This window comes from Stegostoma tigrinum, chromosome 41 (assembly GCF_030684315.1).
Source record: "Stegostoma tigrinum isolate sSteTig4 chromosome 41, sSteTig4.hap1, whole genome shotgun sequence".
Lineage (NCBI taxonomy): Eukaryota > Metazoa > Chordata > Chondrichthyes > Orectolobiformes > Stegostomatidae > Stegostoma > Stegostoma tigrinum.
The window spans coordinates 16,153,704-16,172,638 of NC_081394.1; the positions used below are offsets into that span (position 1 = coordinate 16,153,704).

General features: G+C 45.9%; 1 protein-coding gene across 2 annotated transcripts; it reads right to left on the reverse strand.

Annotated features, from left to right (window-relative positions):
* Nucleotides 1-1,287: 1,287 nt before the first annotated feature.
* rabac1 (Rab acceptor 1 (prenylated)) lies at nt 1,288-18,749 on the reverse strand. 2 transcript variants are annotated; one of them, XM_048523702.2, is made up of 6 exons: nt 18,640-18,749; nt 17,523-17,624; nt 13,694-13,906; nt 13,053-13,150; nt 8,269-8,370; nt 1,288-8,000 (listed from the first exon to the last, which is right to left on the reverse strand). In XM_048523702.2, exons 2-6 carry the CDS (start codon nt 17,588-17,590, stop codon nt 7,912-7,914), a joined length of 570 nt encoding a protein of 189 aa, XP_048379659.1. In that variant the 5' UTR covers nt 17,591-17,624; nt 18,640-18,749; the 3' UTR covers nt 1,288-7,911. The 2 variants fall into 2 exon arrangements, with proteins under 2 accessions (XP_048379659.1, XP_059497384.1); XM_059641401.1 differs by having other exon boundaries at nt 17,523-17,640; nt 18,640-18,679.
* Nucleotides 18,750-18,935: the final 186 nt, after the last annotated feature.

Sequence of the window (18,935 nt, forward strand, 5' to 3'; positions counted from 1 at the left end):
CATCTGCCACTCCTCGGCCCAACGGCCCATCTGATCAAGGTTTCGTCATACTCTGAGGTAACCTTCCTCACTATCAACTACACAACCAATTCTTGTGTCAGAGAGTGTAAACATGATAGCTAAACTCATCTCTAAGAAAATCTGTGAAAAAAGCGAGTTTAAGAAACTTGCGTTTCCTCTGAAGTCAAAGTAACATTGGGAACATTTATCTATTAATTAGGACAAAGCTTGGAAGATGCTGAACAATTTGGACATTTTTGAGAGGAAAGAGTTGTGCCATCTGTGTTTTTGGAAACGGAGGTCAAGGTTTAGCACGTGCTTTAAGACAGTTTGATTTTTTTGGAAGCCAGTGGCATTAGAAAAGGAGCAAAGGAGAGTAATCTGTTTTGTGGACCCAGCAATCAGAGTGAGCAAAGAGAAGTTGCAGTCTCTCTCTGAAAATCCCATTTGCTTTTGTTTTGAATTGGGTAATCGTCGCATTTCCAAACACTGACCTTTTATCTGCAATTTGAATCCAAGTTGATTAATCTACACTGGGTGTAGAATTAGCTTCATCAACAGGAAATTCAGCGGACGTAAGAACTTATCTCAGAGGATGGAGAATCCCTGGAATTCTTCACTGCACAGAGCTGAAGAAGTTGGGTCGCTAACTATATTCAAAGTTGAGATAGGGAGATGTTTAATCAGTAAGGGAATCAGTAGTCATGGACAAAATGTTTCCACACCTTTGGCCCAGCAGTGCTGTTTTTCTCCCATTGACCTTTTGTTTTTAGGAAACCCATCATCTCTGCAGAGATTTATCTAATTTGGTGTGCGCGCCCATATGTGGGATTAATCACAGAATCCCTATAGCGTGGAAGCATGCCATTCAGCCCATCGAGTTTACACCAACCCTCTGAACAGTATCCCAACCCCTAATCTATCCCTGCAACTCTGAATTTCTCACAGATAACCCACCTCACCTGCACATCCCTAGACACTACAGGCAATTTTGCATGGCCAACCCACCTAACTTGCATATCTTTGCACTTTGGGAGTATATTAGAGCACCAGAAGGAAATCTATGCAGACACAGCAAGAACATGCAAACTCCATACAGTTACCGAGGGTGGTATCAAACCCAGGACCCTGATGCTATGAGGCAGCAGTGCTAACCACTGAGAACCTACTCTCCCCTCCCCACCCCCCACCCCACCAAGTTATAATTCTGGATCATTTAGATATTATGCAGAGTTTGCCACCTGCTTTAAGAAAAATCTTTGTAAATAACAAAATAATTATTTTGAGTTTGTTTAAGAAGCCTTGAGACATTTATTTTGACCACAGTACAAAAGTAATTGGCCACTGACAATAACAGTGCGAGACGAATAGTGGGATTTCATTTTCAGAGCATTTCACGTGTATGGAGCAGAGAGTTTAATTTGCAGTTTTAGATATTTCAGCGAGAGGTACCATCTGAAGAAATCCATCAAATGGATGCAGCGAAATGTTGGAGCAAGATGCCTAGATGTGGAGACAATGATGACTCCACACTGTGGTTTAGGTGCTTCTGAGGCGGTCACTAGGAAGACTGAGTGTTTGAATCCTTTTGCTGGTGTTTGTGTTAAAATCTGCCCTACCTGTCTGTCTAGTGTTAATATAGGGTTTTCTTTCTTGTTCAATAAAGATTTTCTTTTTTACATTAAAAAGGACACTTACAGACTCTTGGGAATGTCAGAAAGCTGATACCAGTAAGGCGGGACTGTCTGATGGGGCCAGGTGAGATAGATTGGGCCTCTACTCATCATGAGCTTAGGAGAACGAGAAGCAACCTTTCACAGAACAGCCCTTTGGCCCACGATGCTGTGCTGACCTATTATCCTGCGAAGATCAATCTACCCTGCATTTTACTATCCTCCAGGTGCCTATCCAAGAGTCACTTGGAAGTCTCTAAAGTATCTGACTCCACTGCCACCACTGGCAGCGCATTCCACACGCCCACCATTCTCTGTGTGAAGAACCTACCTCTGACATCTCCCCTATACCTTCCTCCAATCACCTTAAAATTATGCCCCCTTGTAAAAGCCATTTCTGACCTGGGGAAAAAAGTCTTTGGCTATCCATTCCATCTACACCTCTCATCATCTTGGAAACCTCCATCAAGTCGCCTCTCAACCTTCTTTGCTCCAATGAGAAAAGCCCTAGCTCCCTCAACCTTTCCTCTAAAGACCTGCCCTCCAGTCCAGGCAGCATCCTGGTAAATCTCCTCTACACCCTAAAGCTTCCACATCTTTCCTATAATGAGGCAGCCAGTACTGAACACAATTTTCCAAGTAACCTTACTGAGCAAAATTCTTAGAGGAGTGACAGGGTGGGTGCAGTTTTCCCTTCTGCAAGAGTCTCAGGCCAGAGGACATCAACTCAGAATAAGGGGTCACTCATTCAAGACAAAGGGAAGGAGGAACTTCTTCACTCAGAGGGCTATGGCGCTTGGTCATGGGGTATATTGAAAGCTGAGACAGACTTCTAATCAGTAAGGGAATCAAGGATTAGGGGGGAAACAGGCAGAAAAGCAGAGTCACAGATAATCAGATCTGCCGTGATACATTGGTTGTTGGAGCTCAATGGGCTGAATGGCCTACTTCCTCTTCCACATCTTATGTTTCATTAACTGACATCTATGGATTAAGAAAGACCAACATCAGGGGGTGGGGGGGAAAGAGAAGGGTCTACCAGGCTGACATTCATGGACCTTGACCAGAATGACGGAGACCAAACATCATCGGATACCTGGCCTGCAGAGAAAGAGAACAGGTACGAGGTGCCCCAAATCACCCACCACGGGTTGGGGGAGAAAGGAGCAGGAACTGTGTGACCTGTAACTTCAGCAGGGCAAATGAGAGTGGCTTCCTGATGCTGGGCACTAGCGAACATACCCTACACATTTCTACAATCATACAATCCCTACAGTGCAGAAACAGGCCATTCAGCCCATTGAGTCCACACTGACCCCCCAAAGAGAATCTCACCCTATCCCATAACCCTGCATTGCCCAATTTAGTCTAACCTTTTCATCTTCAGAGCGTGGGAGGAAATCGGAGCACCCAGAAGAAACCCACGCAGACAAGGCAAGAACATGCAAACTCCACACAGACAGTTGCCTGAGGGTGGAATCGAAGCCAGGTCCCTGGCATGGTCAGACAGCAATGGGGAGGCAATGGTATTGGCACTGGACTGTTAACCCAGAGACCTTGATGATATTCTGGGCACCTGGGTTCAAATCCCGCCGTGGTATGTGGTGGAATTTGAATTTAAAAAACCTTGAATTAAGAGTCTAACGACAATCATGAATCCAGTGTCAACTAGCAGCAAAAGACCATCTGGTTCAATAGCGTCGTTTAGGAAAGGAAACTGTCATCCCGACTTGGTCTGGCCTACGTGTGACAGCAATGTGGGTGACTCTGAACTGCCCTCTTGGTAAGTAGGGATGGGCAATAAATGCTGCCTGGCCAGAGATACCCTCATCCTGTTAATGAATAAAAAAGGAAAAATAAATCATAGCCACCGTGCTGCCCTCGTTCCTTAGCTATTTCCACCATATCATTCCTGATATCCCTCCCAAATCTGAGTGTATACAATGCATCACAGACAGGCTAGTTGACCCAGCTATCAGTCTATTTGATATACACGTTCCACCCAAGCCTTCTCCAATCTTCACTCATCCAAAAAAAGAATCGACAATCATCACCCCTCCCTCACTGGCAAGTCGCCAATCTGTTAACATTGGCAACAATGTTTGGATGATGCAATTAATCATTATGGTAAAGTTGCTACTGCCTAGATGCTCTACTTCTCTGTTCTGATTCATTCTCAATCATTAGATCTAACTGCAAATGTTCTGTCTTCTATTCATCTTGGATTAGACAGGAGCACTGCACAGATTGAGAAAACTCTGTTCCAGGTTCTCCTTTACAGGCCCCTTGTGTCCAGTCACGGCCAGGGTGATGTATATCATACTGCACTAATGTAAACAGGCATTTCCCCTTATTTTTAAGAATTCAATTGTGTAATTTGATAGCATACTTGCTTTCCTTCTCTGACAATTTCAGGTGCTCTGTAGACAACACCAACAGTGTAGTTAACCCTTTCCTCTCTTTTCTTGTTACCATCTATTTGAGTCTTTTTATTTCTTTTATTCTATTTTAATCTACTGCCATCTTGACTAAGGACAGCTCCCCATTCACCTCTTCTTTTCAAACTCTATTAGGACCTTCAATGTTTAATTCCATCTCCTGATTTCACCTGTAGCCACGGCTCAGTCATCCCTATTTTATAACTAGATATTTTTCTAACCTGGTCAGAGATGTTAACATGTACTCCTCGGGGGCAGGTGGAACTTGAACCCGGGACTCTTGGCTCAGGAGTTAGGGATACTACCACTGTACACGAGACCATCCACAATGCAGTTAAGGTTGCAAAACAATCTTTAGTGAACAGTGACCATAATATGATGAAATTTTCTATTAAGTTTGAAAGAAGATGTAGTTCAAATTGAAACTAGGATTTTAAAATCTGAAGAATGACAATCCAGCAAGATCTTGATTGACTGGGCCAGTGGGCTGACAAATGGCACATGGCACTTAATTTAGACAGATGTGGTACATTGCATTTTGGCAGGTCACACCAGGGAGGGCTTACGGACAATGGCAGAACTGTGTGGATTGTTACAGAACAACGAGAGCTCGGGATACAGATTCACAGCTCCCTGGAAGTGGAATCACAGGTAGACAGGGTGGTGAAGGTGGCTTTTGGCATGTTTGATTTTAAAATCAGAGTACTGAGTACAGGAGTTGGGAAATCTTATCACAGCTGTACAAGACATTGGTGAGGCCACATTTGGAGTACTGCGCACCATTCTGGGTCCCCCTACTATAGAAAGGATATTATTAAACTAGAAAGAATGCAGAAAAGATTTACTGGCATGCTAACTGGACTGGAAGGTTTGAGTTATGAAGGAGGGGCGTTCCGTTTCGTGGAGTGAGAACCGTGGGACGGTACGATGGGACATGGGATATCAGGAGGTGACAGATATAAAATGACAAGAAATGCAAACTTCCAAAATGGTAACAGGACAGGATGAGAGGAAGTAGAAAGAGTTACAGCCAGGGCAGATGTGGAGGGCCAGATAATAAATAGATTTGTGGCACAGAAGTCTTCGGAGAGTAGCTAACTAAAAACGGAGGGAAAGTCCTGTTGAAAACAGTCATTACACCTGCATGTAATAAAACAAAAAACTGGAAATAAGCATCTAGAGGTAGGAATTAGACATAAATGGAGGCTGTTCAGCCTTTGTATCATTCTAGATCATCAAGGATGTACCAGAATGTCACATTCTCAGGCTGCTCCCTCTTCGTTATTAACAATCTCAATCTCTGGTTTACAGCTGAGCCTGCCCTCTGGGGTCAAGAATTCCTAAGATTCTCTACCCTCCAAGAGAACATATTCCCTCCTCATCTCAGCCCTAAATGAGGAGCCTTTTACTCCAGGGTTGTCCCAACAGTTGGGGGAGACATCCTTTCAGTGTCTGTTCTGCCTTTAAGAATTTTGCAAGATGCAGTGAGATTGCTTGCAACCTATTTGGCAACTTCATAAGCCTCCTCCTTTCACCTAATGTGGTCTTACCTTCCCTACTTATCCACAGCTCTGTCTTCCTATTGAGAGATTTTTTGCCTTAAAGCAATATGTTTTCAGAAAACGAACATTAAGTTCCATCATTCTTCAACCTGCTCTGACATTAATCTGCAGATGGTTCAAGCTGAGTCAGAGACTGTCACTCTTGGGAACCTGCTGGGCAACTTAAGAGCCCAACTCCTGACTCTGTCTATTAGACTTGCTCCCTGCTCCTTCCCAGGTGTTTGGTGGAGCATTGACCTAGTTTCCCCTCTGACCCTTCCTCCTGACATGGGAGACTCTTAACATTGACAGTAGTTATACCAAGTAATACAGGACTCACGTGTTATGAGGCACAGCTTATAAGAGGGGGGAGCTTATGGTGGAGCTGTACGGGACTTGTGCCCAGTTCTGGTTGCCCTGTTATATGAAGTGATTATTGAGATGGAGACGGTCCAGAGGAGATTTACCAGGGTGTTGCTGGGAATGGAGGATTTGGGTTATAAAGAGAAGCTGGATTGGTTGGGCTATTTTCTCTGGAGCATAGGAAGCCAGGGAGTGACGTTAGAGATTTATAAAATCACAAGAGGATGGATAGGGGGAACAGCCAAGGTCTTTTTTCCCCCGCAGGTAGGGGAGTCGAAAAGTAGGGGGAAACATTTTAAAAAGACACAAGAGGAGTTTTGTTTTAAAACAAAACACACTTTTATCATGTGTGGAATAAACTTCCAGAGGAAGTGGTGGATGCAGGTATGGTTACAATGTTAAAAAGACATGTGGATAAGTACAAGTATAGGAAACGTTTGGAGGGATATGGGCCAGGCACAGGCAGTTGGGGCTAGTTTCATTTTGGATTATCATTAGCATGGACTGATCAAAGGGTCTGTTTCCATGCTGTTTGAATCTATGATTTTGATGAGGCCACAGCTGGAGAACTATGCGCGGTTCCAGTCTCCACACTATAATAAGGATGTGATTGCACTGGAGGGGTGGCAGAGGAGATTCACCAGAGTGTTGCCGGGGACCGAGAATTTCAGTGATGAAGAGAGGCTGGAGGTTGTTTTCTTTGGAGCAGAGAAGGTTGAGGAGTGACCTGATAGAAGTGTGTAGGATTATGAGAGGCATGGGGGGGGGAGGGGGGAGAGAGGAGGAGGAGGAGGAGGAGGAGGAGGAGGAGGAGGAGCAGGAGGAGAGAAAGAGAGTTCGGGAGCAGCTGATGCCCTGAGTTGAAGGTTCAATTATTTTAAAGTAAAAGGCAGGAGATTTAGAGGGTGATTTGAGGATTGTTTCATGCAGAGAATGGCATGGGTCAGAATACACTACCTGGGAGGACAGTCGGGACAGGAAACCTCCCAACCTTTAAAAAGCACTTGGACAACCACTTGAAATGTCATAACATTGAAGGCATAGTGTGGCAAAGTGGGACTAGTATAAGTAGGTCAGAGGCCCAATGCATGTTTGCTGTTCTGTAAGATTCTACACTGATAAAAGACCAAGGTGGAGTGGTATACAGGCTGTGGATTGTAACATTGAAACTATTGGCTCTGGTCTATCGGTGGAAATGTCAGTTGATATTAGTTTCTGGAGTGACTCCTTGTCCACTTCTCCGCATTTCTTTTTCCTTTTGAGGCTGGGAGAAAGAGGAGTATGAGAGAGAGCGGAATGTGACCGGGAGGAGTGGGATGCAGAACGTGAGGATCGGAGAAGGCAAGGCAACAGGCCGTGCAACAGGGAAGGTGACAAACACAACAGGCAGTGAGTAGGGACAAGGCTCAGCAGTGAGACAGGCTGAGGGTGCTGGGATTGGCCTCTTTATCTGTCAGGTCTTTAAAAATACACAGAACAGGCAAAGGGTCACTTCAGAAAATAATATCCACTGACAACCGCGGGAGCCAAGCCAGCAGTCACACTTACCACCCATAGCCCGTTTACATACAGAAGTCCCGGCACCTACAAATATCACTCACAACACGAATCAGTAAATAATGAAAAGTCAAAAGCAGCTTGATAATCTAAGCGTGTATATAACATTCCAGGAGAGGACATTATTATGAGTTTGACTCGCTGAAAGGTTACAGTGAGGTGAGCACCTCCTGGGCTCTTCAAGTTCAGACTGAAACACACAGACTGCCCATTGGAAAAACTCCGAAGTGACAAAGTGAGCAGCCTTGGTGAATTCTCGATAGACTGCCCAACCTCTCCCTCTGTATAAAGTGCTGCAGCTATGACCATTCTCCCAATGTCTGAGCCAGCTGCCCCTGCTTATACTGACTCCATCTGAAGCTCATCAACGTCTCCCGACTCCAACTCGTGGAAACCAGCATGACCGCCAATGAACACCAGGGTGGCACCTGGAGGAGGGAGGGAGACAGACAGAGATAGAGAAAATAAGGTTCACATCTAGGTGGAGGGAGGGAAAGTTGAAACAAGATGTCAAATGAGGAGAAAACAGTGTGCATGGGAGAGGGGGGGGGGGGGGGGGGGGGAAGGGAGGGAGGGTGGGCAAATAAGATATAGGACACGGTGAGAGAGGGGAGTCCAAGATAGCAACACTGTCTGAACTCAGTGGTGTACAGGTTTCCAAAGACAATTCTCTCCCTGAAACCTGCAGTTACTCACCCAGGACCCAGAACACAGCTGATCCAGCACCAGCCAACCAGAAGAAGGGGAAGGAGATTGCTCCAGACAGACCGTACTGATGAGCAGGGCTCAACTCTCGACCTGCACAACAAACAAACACGGGGGTTAATTTCCCACATTGTTGGGTAGATACGAGTGTTTTAACTGTATTGGAACAGCTTGGCTAGGGGAGTGGCAAGTTCTGGAGCACAAGTCTTCAGGACTATTGCCAGAATGTTGTCAGGGCCCAAAGACTTTGCAATATCCAGTGTCACTCTTGATATCACAGAGTGAATCGAATTAGCTGAAGACTGGTATCTGTAAAGCCAGGGGCCACTAGAGGAGGCTGAGATGGATCATCCACTTGGCACTTCTGGCTGATGACTTTTACAATAGCTTCAATCTTACTAATTCAAATAATGAGTCAGCCTCTTCCATCATTGAAGATAGTTGTGGATCCTCCTCCTCCAGTGAGTTGTTTCATTGTAAACCACCAAACATGACTGGATGCGGCAGGAATAGAGCTTAGATCTGATCTGTGCAGTCATATTTGATTTTTCTACATATCCTGGTCTAGCTTGCTTCGGAATGGGATCTGGCAGTTTGCCAATGACGACTGACAGGGTAACAGGCTGATAATTTCCTGTTTTTCTGTCTTGCCCTTCCCAGAACATAGGAGGGACAGTTGTTGTTTTCCAGGGAACTGTGACTGTTCTCAAACCCAAGGAATTGTGGAAAATGACAGCCAATGATTCTACTATGCCAAAGGTGTCTTCCTTTAGGACGCAGAGGGTCAGGTTTGGGGAACGTGACAGTCTTTTTTGTCGAATCGGGCTAAGTTCCTTCCCTCCCCTTGCCCCCACAGTTTAATTTTCATAGTTGGGATGCATGGAGTGTTTTGTACCATGAAGACAGACTATGCTTGTTCACAGTCACACCCTCTGCCAGGACCAATGCTCACATTCATCCATATCTTTCACTGTTCCAAACTTGGCAGACAGGATCCAAAACTGGCTTGCAAACAGGAAGTAAAGAGTTGCTTCCTGTAATTAGAGTCACACAACTGTACTGCATGCAACAGACTCCACGGTTCAATTCATCCATGCCGATCAGATACTCTAAGTTAATCTTGTCCCATTTGGCCCAAATCCCTCTAAACACTTCCTATGCATGGGCACAGCCAGATGCCTTTCAAAATGTTGCAACTGAACCAGCCTCCACCATTTGCTTGGGCAGCTCACTCCATACATAAGCCACCCTCCCGTGTGAAAAAGCCGTCCCTTAGGTCTCAAATTTTTTTCCTCTCTCACCTTAAAACCTTTCTGGTTTTGGACTTCCCTACCCTGGGGGAGAAAAAAAACCTAAGAACTTGGGGCAGGAATAGGCCATCTGGCCCCTCGAGCCTGCCCCGCCATTTAATAAGATCATGGCTGATCTTTTTGAGACTCAGCTCCACTTACCCGCCCACTCACCATAACCCTTAAATTTTTGAACAGTAAAAGGAATTATCTAGCCTTGCCTGAAAAACATTCAGCAAGGTAGCTTCAACCACTTCACTGGGCAGGGAATTCCACAGATTCACAACCATTTGGGTGAATAAGTTCCTCCTGACCTCAGTCCTACATCTGCTTCACTTTATTTTGAGGCCGGGCCCCCAGTCCTAGTTTCACCTGCTAGTGGAAACAACCTTCCAGTCTATCTATTCCCTTCATAATCTTATTTTTCTATAAAGATCTCCCCTCATTCTTATGAATTCCAATGAGTATAATGCAACCCTCTCACATCTAGAACCAACCGAGTGAATCTCCTCTTCACCCGTTCCAGTGCTAGTATATCTCTTCATTAAAGGAGACCAAAATTGCACACAGTGCTCCAGGTATGGCCTCACCAGGACCCTACACAGCTGCAGCTAAGCCTCCCTATTTTAAACTCCATCCCTCGAGCAATGGCAGACAAAATTCCATTTGCCTTTTTAATTGCCTGCTGTACCTGCAATCCGACTTTCAGCGATTTATGTACAAGGACACCCAAGTCCCTCCGCACAGCAGTGTGCTGCAATTTTTTTTACCATTTAAAACATGGTCCATTTTGTTGTTATTCGTACCAAAATGGATGACCTCACACTTACCAATATTGTATTCCATCTGCCAGACCCTTGCCCACTCACTTACGCTGTCTATAACCCTCTGCAGACTTTTAGTGTCTTCTGCACACTTTGCTCTACCACTCATCTCAATGTCATCTGCAAATTTTGACACACCACACTTAGTCCCTAACCCCAGATCACCTGTGTAAATTGTAAACAACTGCAGTCCCAACAGTGATCCCTGAGGCACACCACCAGCCACTGGCCGCCAACCAGAAAAACACCCATTTACCCCGATTCTTTGCTTTCTACTAGTCAACCAATCCTCTGAACGTGCCAATACATTACCTGTAATACCGTGCAACTTTATCTTATGTAGCAGCTTTTGGCGTGGCACCTTGTCAAATGCCTTCTGGAAATCCAGATACACCACATCCACAGATTCCCCATTGTCCACCGCGCAAGTAATGTCCTCAAAGATTTCCACCTAATTAATTAAACATGATCTACTCTTCTTTATGCTGAGTGTTCCCAATGGGACAATTTATATCAAGAATTGCTATTTCTTCCTTAATGATAGATTCAAGCATTTTCCCCACTACCGAAGTTAAGCTAACTGGCCTATAGTTACTTGCTTTTTGTCTACTTCCTTTTTTAAACAGCAGTGTCACATTGGCTGTTTTCCAATCTGCAGGAACCACCCCAGCGCCCAGGGAATTTTGGTAAATAATTACTAGTGCATTTACTAATTCCCCCATCACCTCTTTTAGTACCTTGGGATGCATTTCATTAGGGTCAAGGAAACTTGTCTACCTTTAACCCCACTAGCTTGCCCAGCACTGCCTCCTTAATGACCTGGGCTATCTACCCTATCCATGCCCCTCATGATTTTATAAACTTCTACAGGGTCACCCCTCAGCCTCTGATACTCCAGCAAAAACAGCCCCAGTCTGTTCAGCCTCTCCCTATGGCTCAAACCCTCCAGTCCCAGTGGCACCCTTCTAAATCTTTTCTGAATCCTTTCAAGTTTAATAACATCTTTCCTACAGCAAGACCACCAAAACTGAGCCAGTATTCCAGAAGTGGCCCTAACCAACATCCTGTACAGCTGCAACATGACCTCCCAACTCCTGTACTCAATGCATTGACCAATAAAGGCAAACGTGGTGCTTGTTATGCACATTAATGATTGGTATGTGGTCAGAAATCACAACACCAGGTTATAGTGCAACAAGTTTACTTAAAAATACAACGTAACATTTGAAGGAGTGAGGCTCTGAAAACTGTTGTCTTCAAATAAATTGGTTGGTCTATAACCCAAAGTCGTGTGATTTCTGATCCTGTCCACCCCAGGCACTGCCATATCACGGTTTGGTTGTGAATATCGAAGATACAATTAGCCAATATACAGATGACATGAAAACTGAATAATAAAAGGTGTAATGTTTGGAAGATGATGATCAGCTAGGTAGACCTCGTAGAATGAGTTCTCTGACTGGGGCTGTGAAGCTAATCCAATCAGGGAGTCCTGGCTGACAAATATAAACAAGAATCTGAGGTTTCACTCACTCTAGCTGCCAGCTCTGAGCTAGTTATGTCAGTGTCATGTACTGTGCACGCGTAAGTAAAGGGTGGGATACTGGCCTCTGAAGTTATTTCAAAAGGGACCCTGGAGTACAAGTCCATAGATCCCTGAAGGTGTCAGCACACGTAGGCAGGGTGGGGAAAAAGGCATACAGGACGCTTGCTTTCATTAGCCAAGGTGTAGAGTATAGCAACAGGGAAGTCTTGTTGTAACTTTTATAAAACACTGCTCAGGCTCCACGTGAGATGGTATGTGCGTTCTGGTCACCACACCATCAGGACATGATGGCACTGGACAGTATGCAGAGGAAATTCACCAGGATGTTGCCTGGGGTGAAAAGTCTTAGTTATGAGCACAGCACGGCTAGTCTGGGTTAGGTTTTCCTGCAGATCAGGCTGGATGGTGAAGCTGAGATAACATGGTGTGAAGCTGGATGAACACAGCACATCAAGCAGCATCAGAGCAGCAGAAAAGCTTGACATTTCAGGTCAGGACACTTCTCTCCCGACCTGAAATGTCAGCTTTCCTGCTCCTCTGATGCTGCTTGACCTGCTGTGCTCATCCAGTTTCACACCGTATTATCTCAGATTCTCCAGCATCAGCAATTCCTACTCTCTCTGGATGGGGAATCCAATTGAGCTAAACAAAATCATGAGACAGTAGATTGTGAGAATCTCGTCGCCACAGCAGACGTATCCAAAACCAGTGGGCATTAGTTTAAGGTGAGGAGTAGGTGGTTTATAGGAGGTTTGAATGGCCAAGCTGCCTGAGAGGGTGGTGCAGGTAGAGACTCTCAACATTTAAGCTGCACCTGGATGAATACTTAAAATGCCAAGGCATAGTGGTACAGGTAAATGGGATGAGTATAGTTTGGTGTTTGTTGGTCAGTATAGACATGGTGGGCTGAAAGACCTGTTTCTCTGCTGTATGACTTTTATGATTTGGAGAAGCTCTTTCTGTCTGTTTGATATTCTGCATAGTTTTCCCTCAAAATTAGTTTACTCTGTGTTTGGGAATACGACAGAAGCAAACAGGGCAGGATGTAAATGGAGCTCACCATCTGTGAGCTGATCCAGAAGCACCATCGAACACCCGTGGTTTCAGATCACTTACCGAACAGGACAAGGCGGGACTGGGAAGCTCGCAGGTGAACGATATAACAAGCTCCGAAAAACACCACCAGGGCGATGAGCAGCATTGGAGAGGTGATCCTGGGAGTGGGAAGAGAAGAAGAGAAAGTGTGAGTGGGAGAATGAGAGTGAGAGTGAGAGAGTGAATGAGAGTGTGACACACACACACAGTAGCAATGAAAACTGACAGAGACTCTGTAACAGATTACATTTGTGATGAGACAACCCCAGTGGCCCAAGTCGGTGGGGGGGGGGAAAAGGAGAATGGCAACAGTGTATACTGTTTCCCAGTGTCTGGTACAAGGAAGTGTAAGAGGGTGATAACCCCACCTCCAACACCCTGTAATGGTTCAGAGTGTACGTTAGTGCCCTATGAAGCAGTTCTGCCTGGGAATCTGTGCCTCTCCCTTAACTAGGAGAATCTGGCCAATCAACCAGGGAGAAAATTTGGGGCAGGTACTGGTGAGGGTGTAGCAGTACCGGGGTGAGGAGAGGCAGCTACTCCATCACACCAGGTACATCGCCAACTCTCCCCACCCCATACCTGAGTGAGGAACACCCTCCGTCTTTCACTTCACCATTCCTCCCTAACACGTTCTCGCATTGCCTCTCCTTCTCACTTACACACAGTACACGATGAGGCCCAGGAACACAAACACATAGTTGCTCTGGAAGTGCTCCACGTTCTTCACCACGCGCTTGCACAGCTCGCCAAAGTTCTTTGGCCGCGAGAATCGCTTCTGGTCAATGAAGGAGGCCCAGGGTCGGATGGTGAGCCTGCGCCTCTCGATCCACTCCTTGGCTGGGCCCTGGGAGATGATCTTTGGAATGTACATCCTGAGGATGAGAGGAGGGAGAGAGAGGTTACAGCCTGGGTACCATTCCTAGTGATGGAATCTGTACTGAAGACATGAAAAAAAATCTACAAGGGTTGCAATGTAAATCTGCAGTTCAGAACAAACAACAGTTTCTGCCTTTCCCATGTGGAGCAGTAGCCAGGATGGTGGTGGTGGGGGGCGGGGTGTGGAGCACCACCAGAACTTTTCATTCGATATATATCCACTGCCTGATTAATGAATCACCCAGTGAGCAGGATACGTTACCCCATCCGTGAGGTAGTGCTGTCTGAGGGAGGGTGGGAAGTGGAGATAATGCACCCTAGCCCTTGTGGTGCCTACCAATCTCCAAAGGGTTTGGGGCTACTGGGGACACAGTGTACTCCCTTCTCAAGGACACCCAGGTACAGAGTGCACCTGATTTAGAGGCAGGCAGACAGTCAGGGTTTCCCAGCCAGACTCCATGGTCCTGGTAGTTTTGGCCAGGTCCATAATAGTGGAAGGGGTCCTCTGGTCTCTCAGCATCCCTTTCCTGGACCAACGCTCAGGAGCATGTAGCCAGAGTGTGACCGAATATGATGTGGAAATTATGTTCAGTAACTTAGCTGAGTTCTTTGAAGAAATAAATTGTGCTGTAGATAAAGGGGAACCAGTGGATGTATTGTACTTAGTTTTTCAGAAGATATTTGATAAAGAAAGCTACATTAAAAGATTACTGCAGAAATTAAAAGCTGTATTGACTATATAACAGGAATCAGAGATACTGCGCGGTTCAAATACATAATTCTTTGAAGTTTGCATCATATGTAGACAGGGTGGTTAAGAAGGCATTTAGCACACTTGTCTTCAATGCTCAGTCTTCTGAGTACAGGAGTTGGAATGTCATGTTGAGGTTGTACAGAACATTGGTGAGGCCTCTTCTGGAGCACTGTGTCCAGTTCTGGCCTCCCTGTTTTAGGAAGGATATTATTAACCTGGTGAGGGTTCAGAAAAGATCTACCAGGATGTTGCTGGAAATGGAGGGTTTGAGTTATAAAGAAAGTTTGGACAGACTGGGACTTCTCACTGGAACATAGGAGGTTCAGAAGTGACCTTATAGAGGTTTACAAAATCATGAAGAGCCTAGATAATGGGACTGGCAGGTATATTTTCCCTTGGATGGGGGAGTTCAAGACTACGGGGGATATTTTTAAGGCGAGAGGAGAAAGATTTAAAAAAAGACACAAGGGGCATTTTTTAAATGAAACCACAGAACGGTCCATGCGTTAAAAGAACTTCTGCAAGAAGTGGTGGATGCAGGTATAAATAAAACATTGAAAAGACATTTAGTTAAATACATGAATAAGAAATATTTGGAGGGATATGAGCAAAGTATAGGCAGGTGGGACTAGTTTAGTTTGGTATTGTGGTCAGTATGGTCTCATTGGACCAAAGGATCGGTTGCTGTGCTGTATACCTTTACAACAGGACTTGACACTGGAGTCTCAATACTTTACAATTTATACAAACGACCTGGATGAAGGGACTGAAGGTAGTTAAATTAGTTGATGCAAAAATACATCGGAAAACGTGTCAGGTACAGAACAGAGCTTGGTCTACGGAAGGATCTTGGGACGGCAGGGCTGACAATATGGAGACAGAATGGATCGATTGGGAATATATTCACTGGAGCTTAGAAGAACAAGGAGAGATCTCATAGAACTTTTGTCTGCAAGCTTTTGGAACTGACCGAAATGTATTAAGCACGGAATTTTAATCATATTATAAGCTTGGACTATTCAGCTGTAAGCTCTGACACTTTGTTCATAACTCTCTAGGCCACTGAAGCTTATAGCAACTTTCTCAAATGATACAGAATATATGTCGACTCCCTCAATATATTTAGGTAGTGAGCAAATATTTCTTACCAAATCACAAATTATTTAAACTCAATTCATGCTCAAGTCTCTCAACTACTCCTGGTTCATGTTATCAGGGCTGTTCTCTGTTCAGTTCAAACTTCCTGGCATCACTGTATCTTTGTTAATCAACACTTTTTTGATATTGCTAAAATGTGTCAAATCTCGTACTCATCTTAAATTTGCAGAATACCAATAAAGGAGAATCCAATATTTATACTGTTTGAAAGGAGAATCCAATATTTATACTGTTTGAAATGAGAATGGTGATTGATTGGCCAGAGTGCCTGATTGCCAGAGGCATTTCCATGGAGATCACACCAGTTAAAAAATAATGACTGATTGTTAACAGCCAAGCTTTATCTAAGTTTAAATCAGGCAGATTAGTCTGATTTCTGTGAACAATGCTTTGGCCAATGCATCAGGGAATGGCTGTCTCCTATTGTTGAGTTGAAACAAGGGCAGTGATAAAGCTCGCCAGTCTGGCTTATGATGTGGTGCACTGGCGTGTACTGCAAACTAAATATATTGACACACAATGCGATGTCCTTTTTAGATAGAAAGAACATGTGAATGCATTGCATCTCCTTCAATATCAATACATTTAACAACTGTAGCTTTTTGTTCCTTGATCCAAGTTATTGATACAAACTGTTTAAAAAATTAAGGCCCCAGCACTGATCCCTGTGAGAAACGAAACACTATATCTGGCCAAATGGAGAACTTATGTATACTGTTTTCTGCCAGGGAATAAATCCATGCCAATATACTGCCCCCCGCCACAACAACCTTTGATATTGCAATTTATCAACAATTTCTGGAAATGAAAGTACACTTTGTCCATTGCTTTCCCTTTAACCATAGCAAAAGGTTTTCTAAAATAAAAATGAACAAGGAGAGTGGGCAATCTCACACAAGCTTTGTAAACTGAGTCTATGATTCAATGACTTTATGGATAATCTACAGTATGGAAGCAGGCCATTTGACCCACTGAATCCACACTGACTGTCCGAAGAGCATCCCACCTACACTTACCTCCCACTACCCTATCCCTGCAACCCCACATTTCCAAGGCTAATCCACCTAGTCTGCACATCCTTGGACTCTCTGGGGCAATTTAACACGGCCAATCCACCCTAATCTGCATGTCTTTAGACTCGGGGAGGAAACCCACGCAGCCACAGGGAGAATGCCTGCGTGGAGTTTGCACAGTCAACCAAGGATGGAATTGAATCTGGGTCCCTGGCACTGAGAGGGAGCAGTAATGACCACCGTGACACCGTGAGATCCACCAAAATGACAGCACTAGAGCTTAGTGAAACCAAGAACTGGATGGGGCAACTGTGTGAAACAGCTTCCATCCCAGGTCCCTAGTGGAATGCAGGAGGGTTCTGACATACACAGCCCTCCACTGGAGAAGAACACAGTTCTCATTTCCTCCCCTTTTCTATCAAGATTTCACCCAAACAGAAATGACATTATACAATGTTGACGGCAGTGAGATTTTACTTCCTGCTGCTTAGATATTTTAATCACCCTCTTCAGCCATGTTCTAACACAATCTTAGAACATGGAAGAATCCAACTTTCAATAGAAGAGGCAGAGAGCCACACCTGCTCTCAAACCACTCCAAACCATTTCTTAAAGGGACCTGGGATCCTAACCGAGTGGGACTGTGAGCTGGGATATCCTGCCAGCAAAGGCTTCATGTGACTTCACCTGCCAGTCACCCCGCTTGCTTCGTCCTCTTTGGTTAGGGAGAACACGTCCTCAGGCTTCGAGCTCATGTTGTCCTGAAAGCACTCAGAGTGATGAGAACACCTGGAACAAAGAAAGACTGGAAAAGGGATCTTCAAAAGTAAAGTGATTGACTTTCACCAAAGTCAGGAAGACTAGAGATAACATCATAGCAATAAAATAGTTCACAGTGTCTAGGAATATCCCTATCCTATCGATCTGTCTATAATGGTCTGGTGGGACCTACAGCGTCTCTGTAGGATCTACACTGGGTCAAGCAGGTGTGTGCATGGCGAGTATGAGGTTTCTGTGCGGTCTCTGACAACTATGTGTCTATAGGTTGTCTAATGGCTTCTCAATAGGATGGCTATCCGGACCCACGAGGGGGTGGGCCACACCGGACAGACACGGGGGGGGGGGGGGGGGCAGCGCACACACGGGACCTACTCGGTGTTGAGGGGCAGCACACACAGGACCTACAAGGTGTTGGCAGGTTGGGGGGGGGGGGGGGGCGGTGTCACACCACAGCGACACGGGATCGATCGAGCGAGCGGGCGGGCGAGCGGGGGCACACGGGATCGATCGATCGAGCGAGCGGGCGGGGGCACACGGGATCGATCGAGCGGGCGGGGGCACACGGGATCGATCGAGCGGGCGGGGGCACACGGGATCGATCGAGCGGGCGGGCGGGGGCACACGGGATCGATCGAGCGGGCGGGCGGGGGCACACGGGATCGATCGAGCGGGCGGGCGGGGGCACACGGGATCGATCGAGCGGGCGGGCGGGGGCACACGGGATCGATCGAGCGGGCGGGCGGGGGCACACGGGATCGATCGATCGAGCGGGCGGACACGGGATCGATCGAGCGGGCGGGCGGGGGCACACGGGATCGGGGGCACACACAGGACCTACATGGGATTGGGGTGGGGGGGGGCCGACACACGGGATCTATGGAGAACCAATAGAGAGTACCGTGGAACCCACAGAGTATTTTTAGATGTACACGGGGTTTATAGGGAGTGTGTACAGGAGATCCATATGGTCTCTACAGGGTATACACGGTATTCACAGGCTGTGGGCAATAATATAAATTCCTACCGGCTTCGCTTTCTTCTTGTGACCCGTTGGCAAAGGATATAGCGTCATAGGCTTTTCTGATTCTATTTCCTCTACCAGAAACGGCCCGTGTCCAGTCTCTTGACCAATCAGCGATCGGTATCTAAGCTTCGGGCGACGGATGACCCAATGAGAGGCGGTATCTGGGCGCAATACAATCGGGCACCCAATTAGAGGGCGGTAAACAAGAGGGAACCCGCTCACCGATCGGTATCTGGGCGGAACGTAACGGGACATCCAATCAGAGAGCAGTATCCTGGCGGTATATAATCGGACAC

Bases quoted from the DNA above. Each gene is read 5' to 3' on its own strand.
- rabac1 (XM_048523702.2), bottom strand. From the start codon at position 17,590: ATGAGCTCGAAGCCTGAGGACGTGTTCTCCCTAACCAAAGAGGACGAA. The intron at 13,907-17,522 runs GTGAAGTCACAT...TCTCATCCTCAG, and splicing joins GCAAGCGGGGTGACTGGCAG to GATGTACATTCCAAAGATCA. The intron at 8,001-8,268 runs GTGAGTAACTGC...TCCCTCCTCCAG, and splicing joins AGCTGTGTTCTGGGTCCTGG to GTGCCACCCTGGTGTTCATT.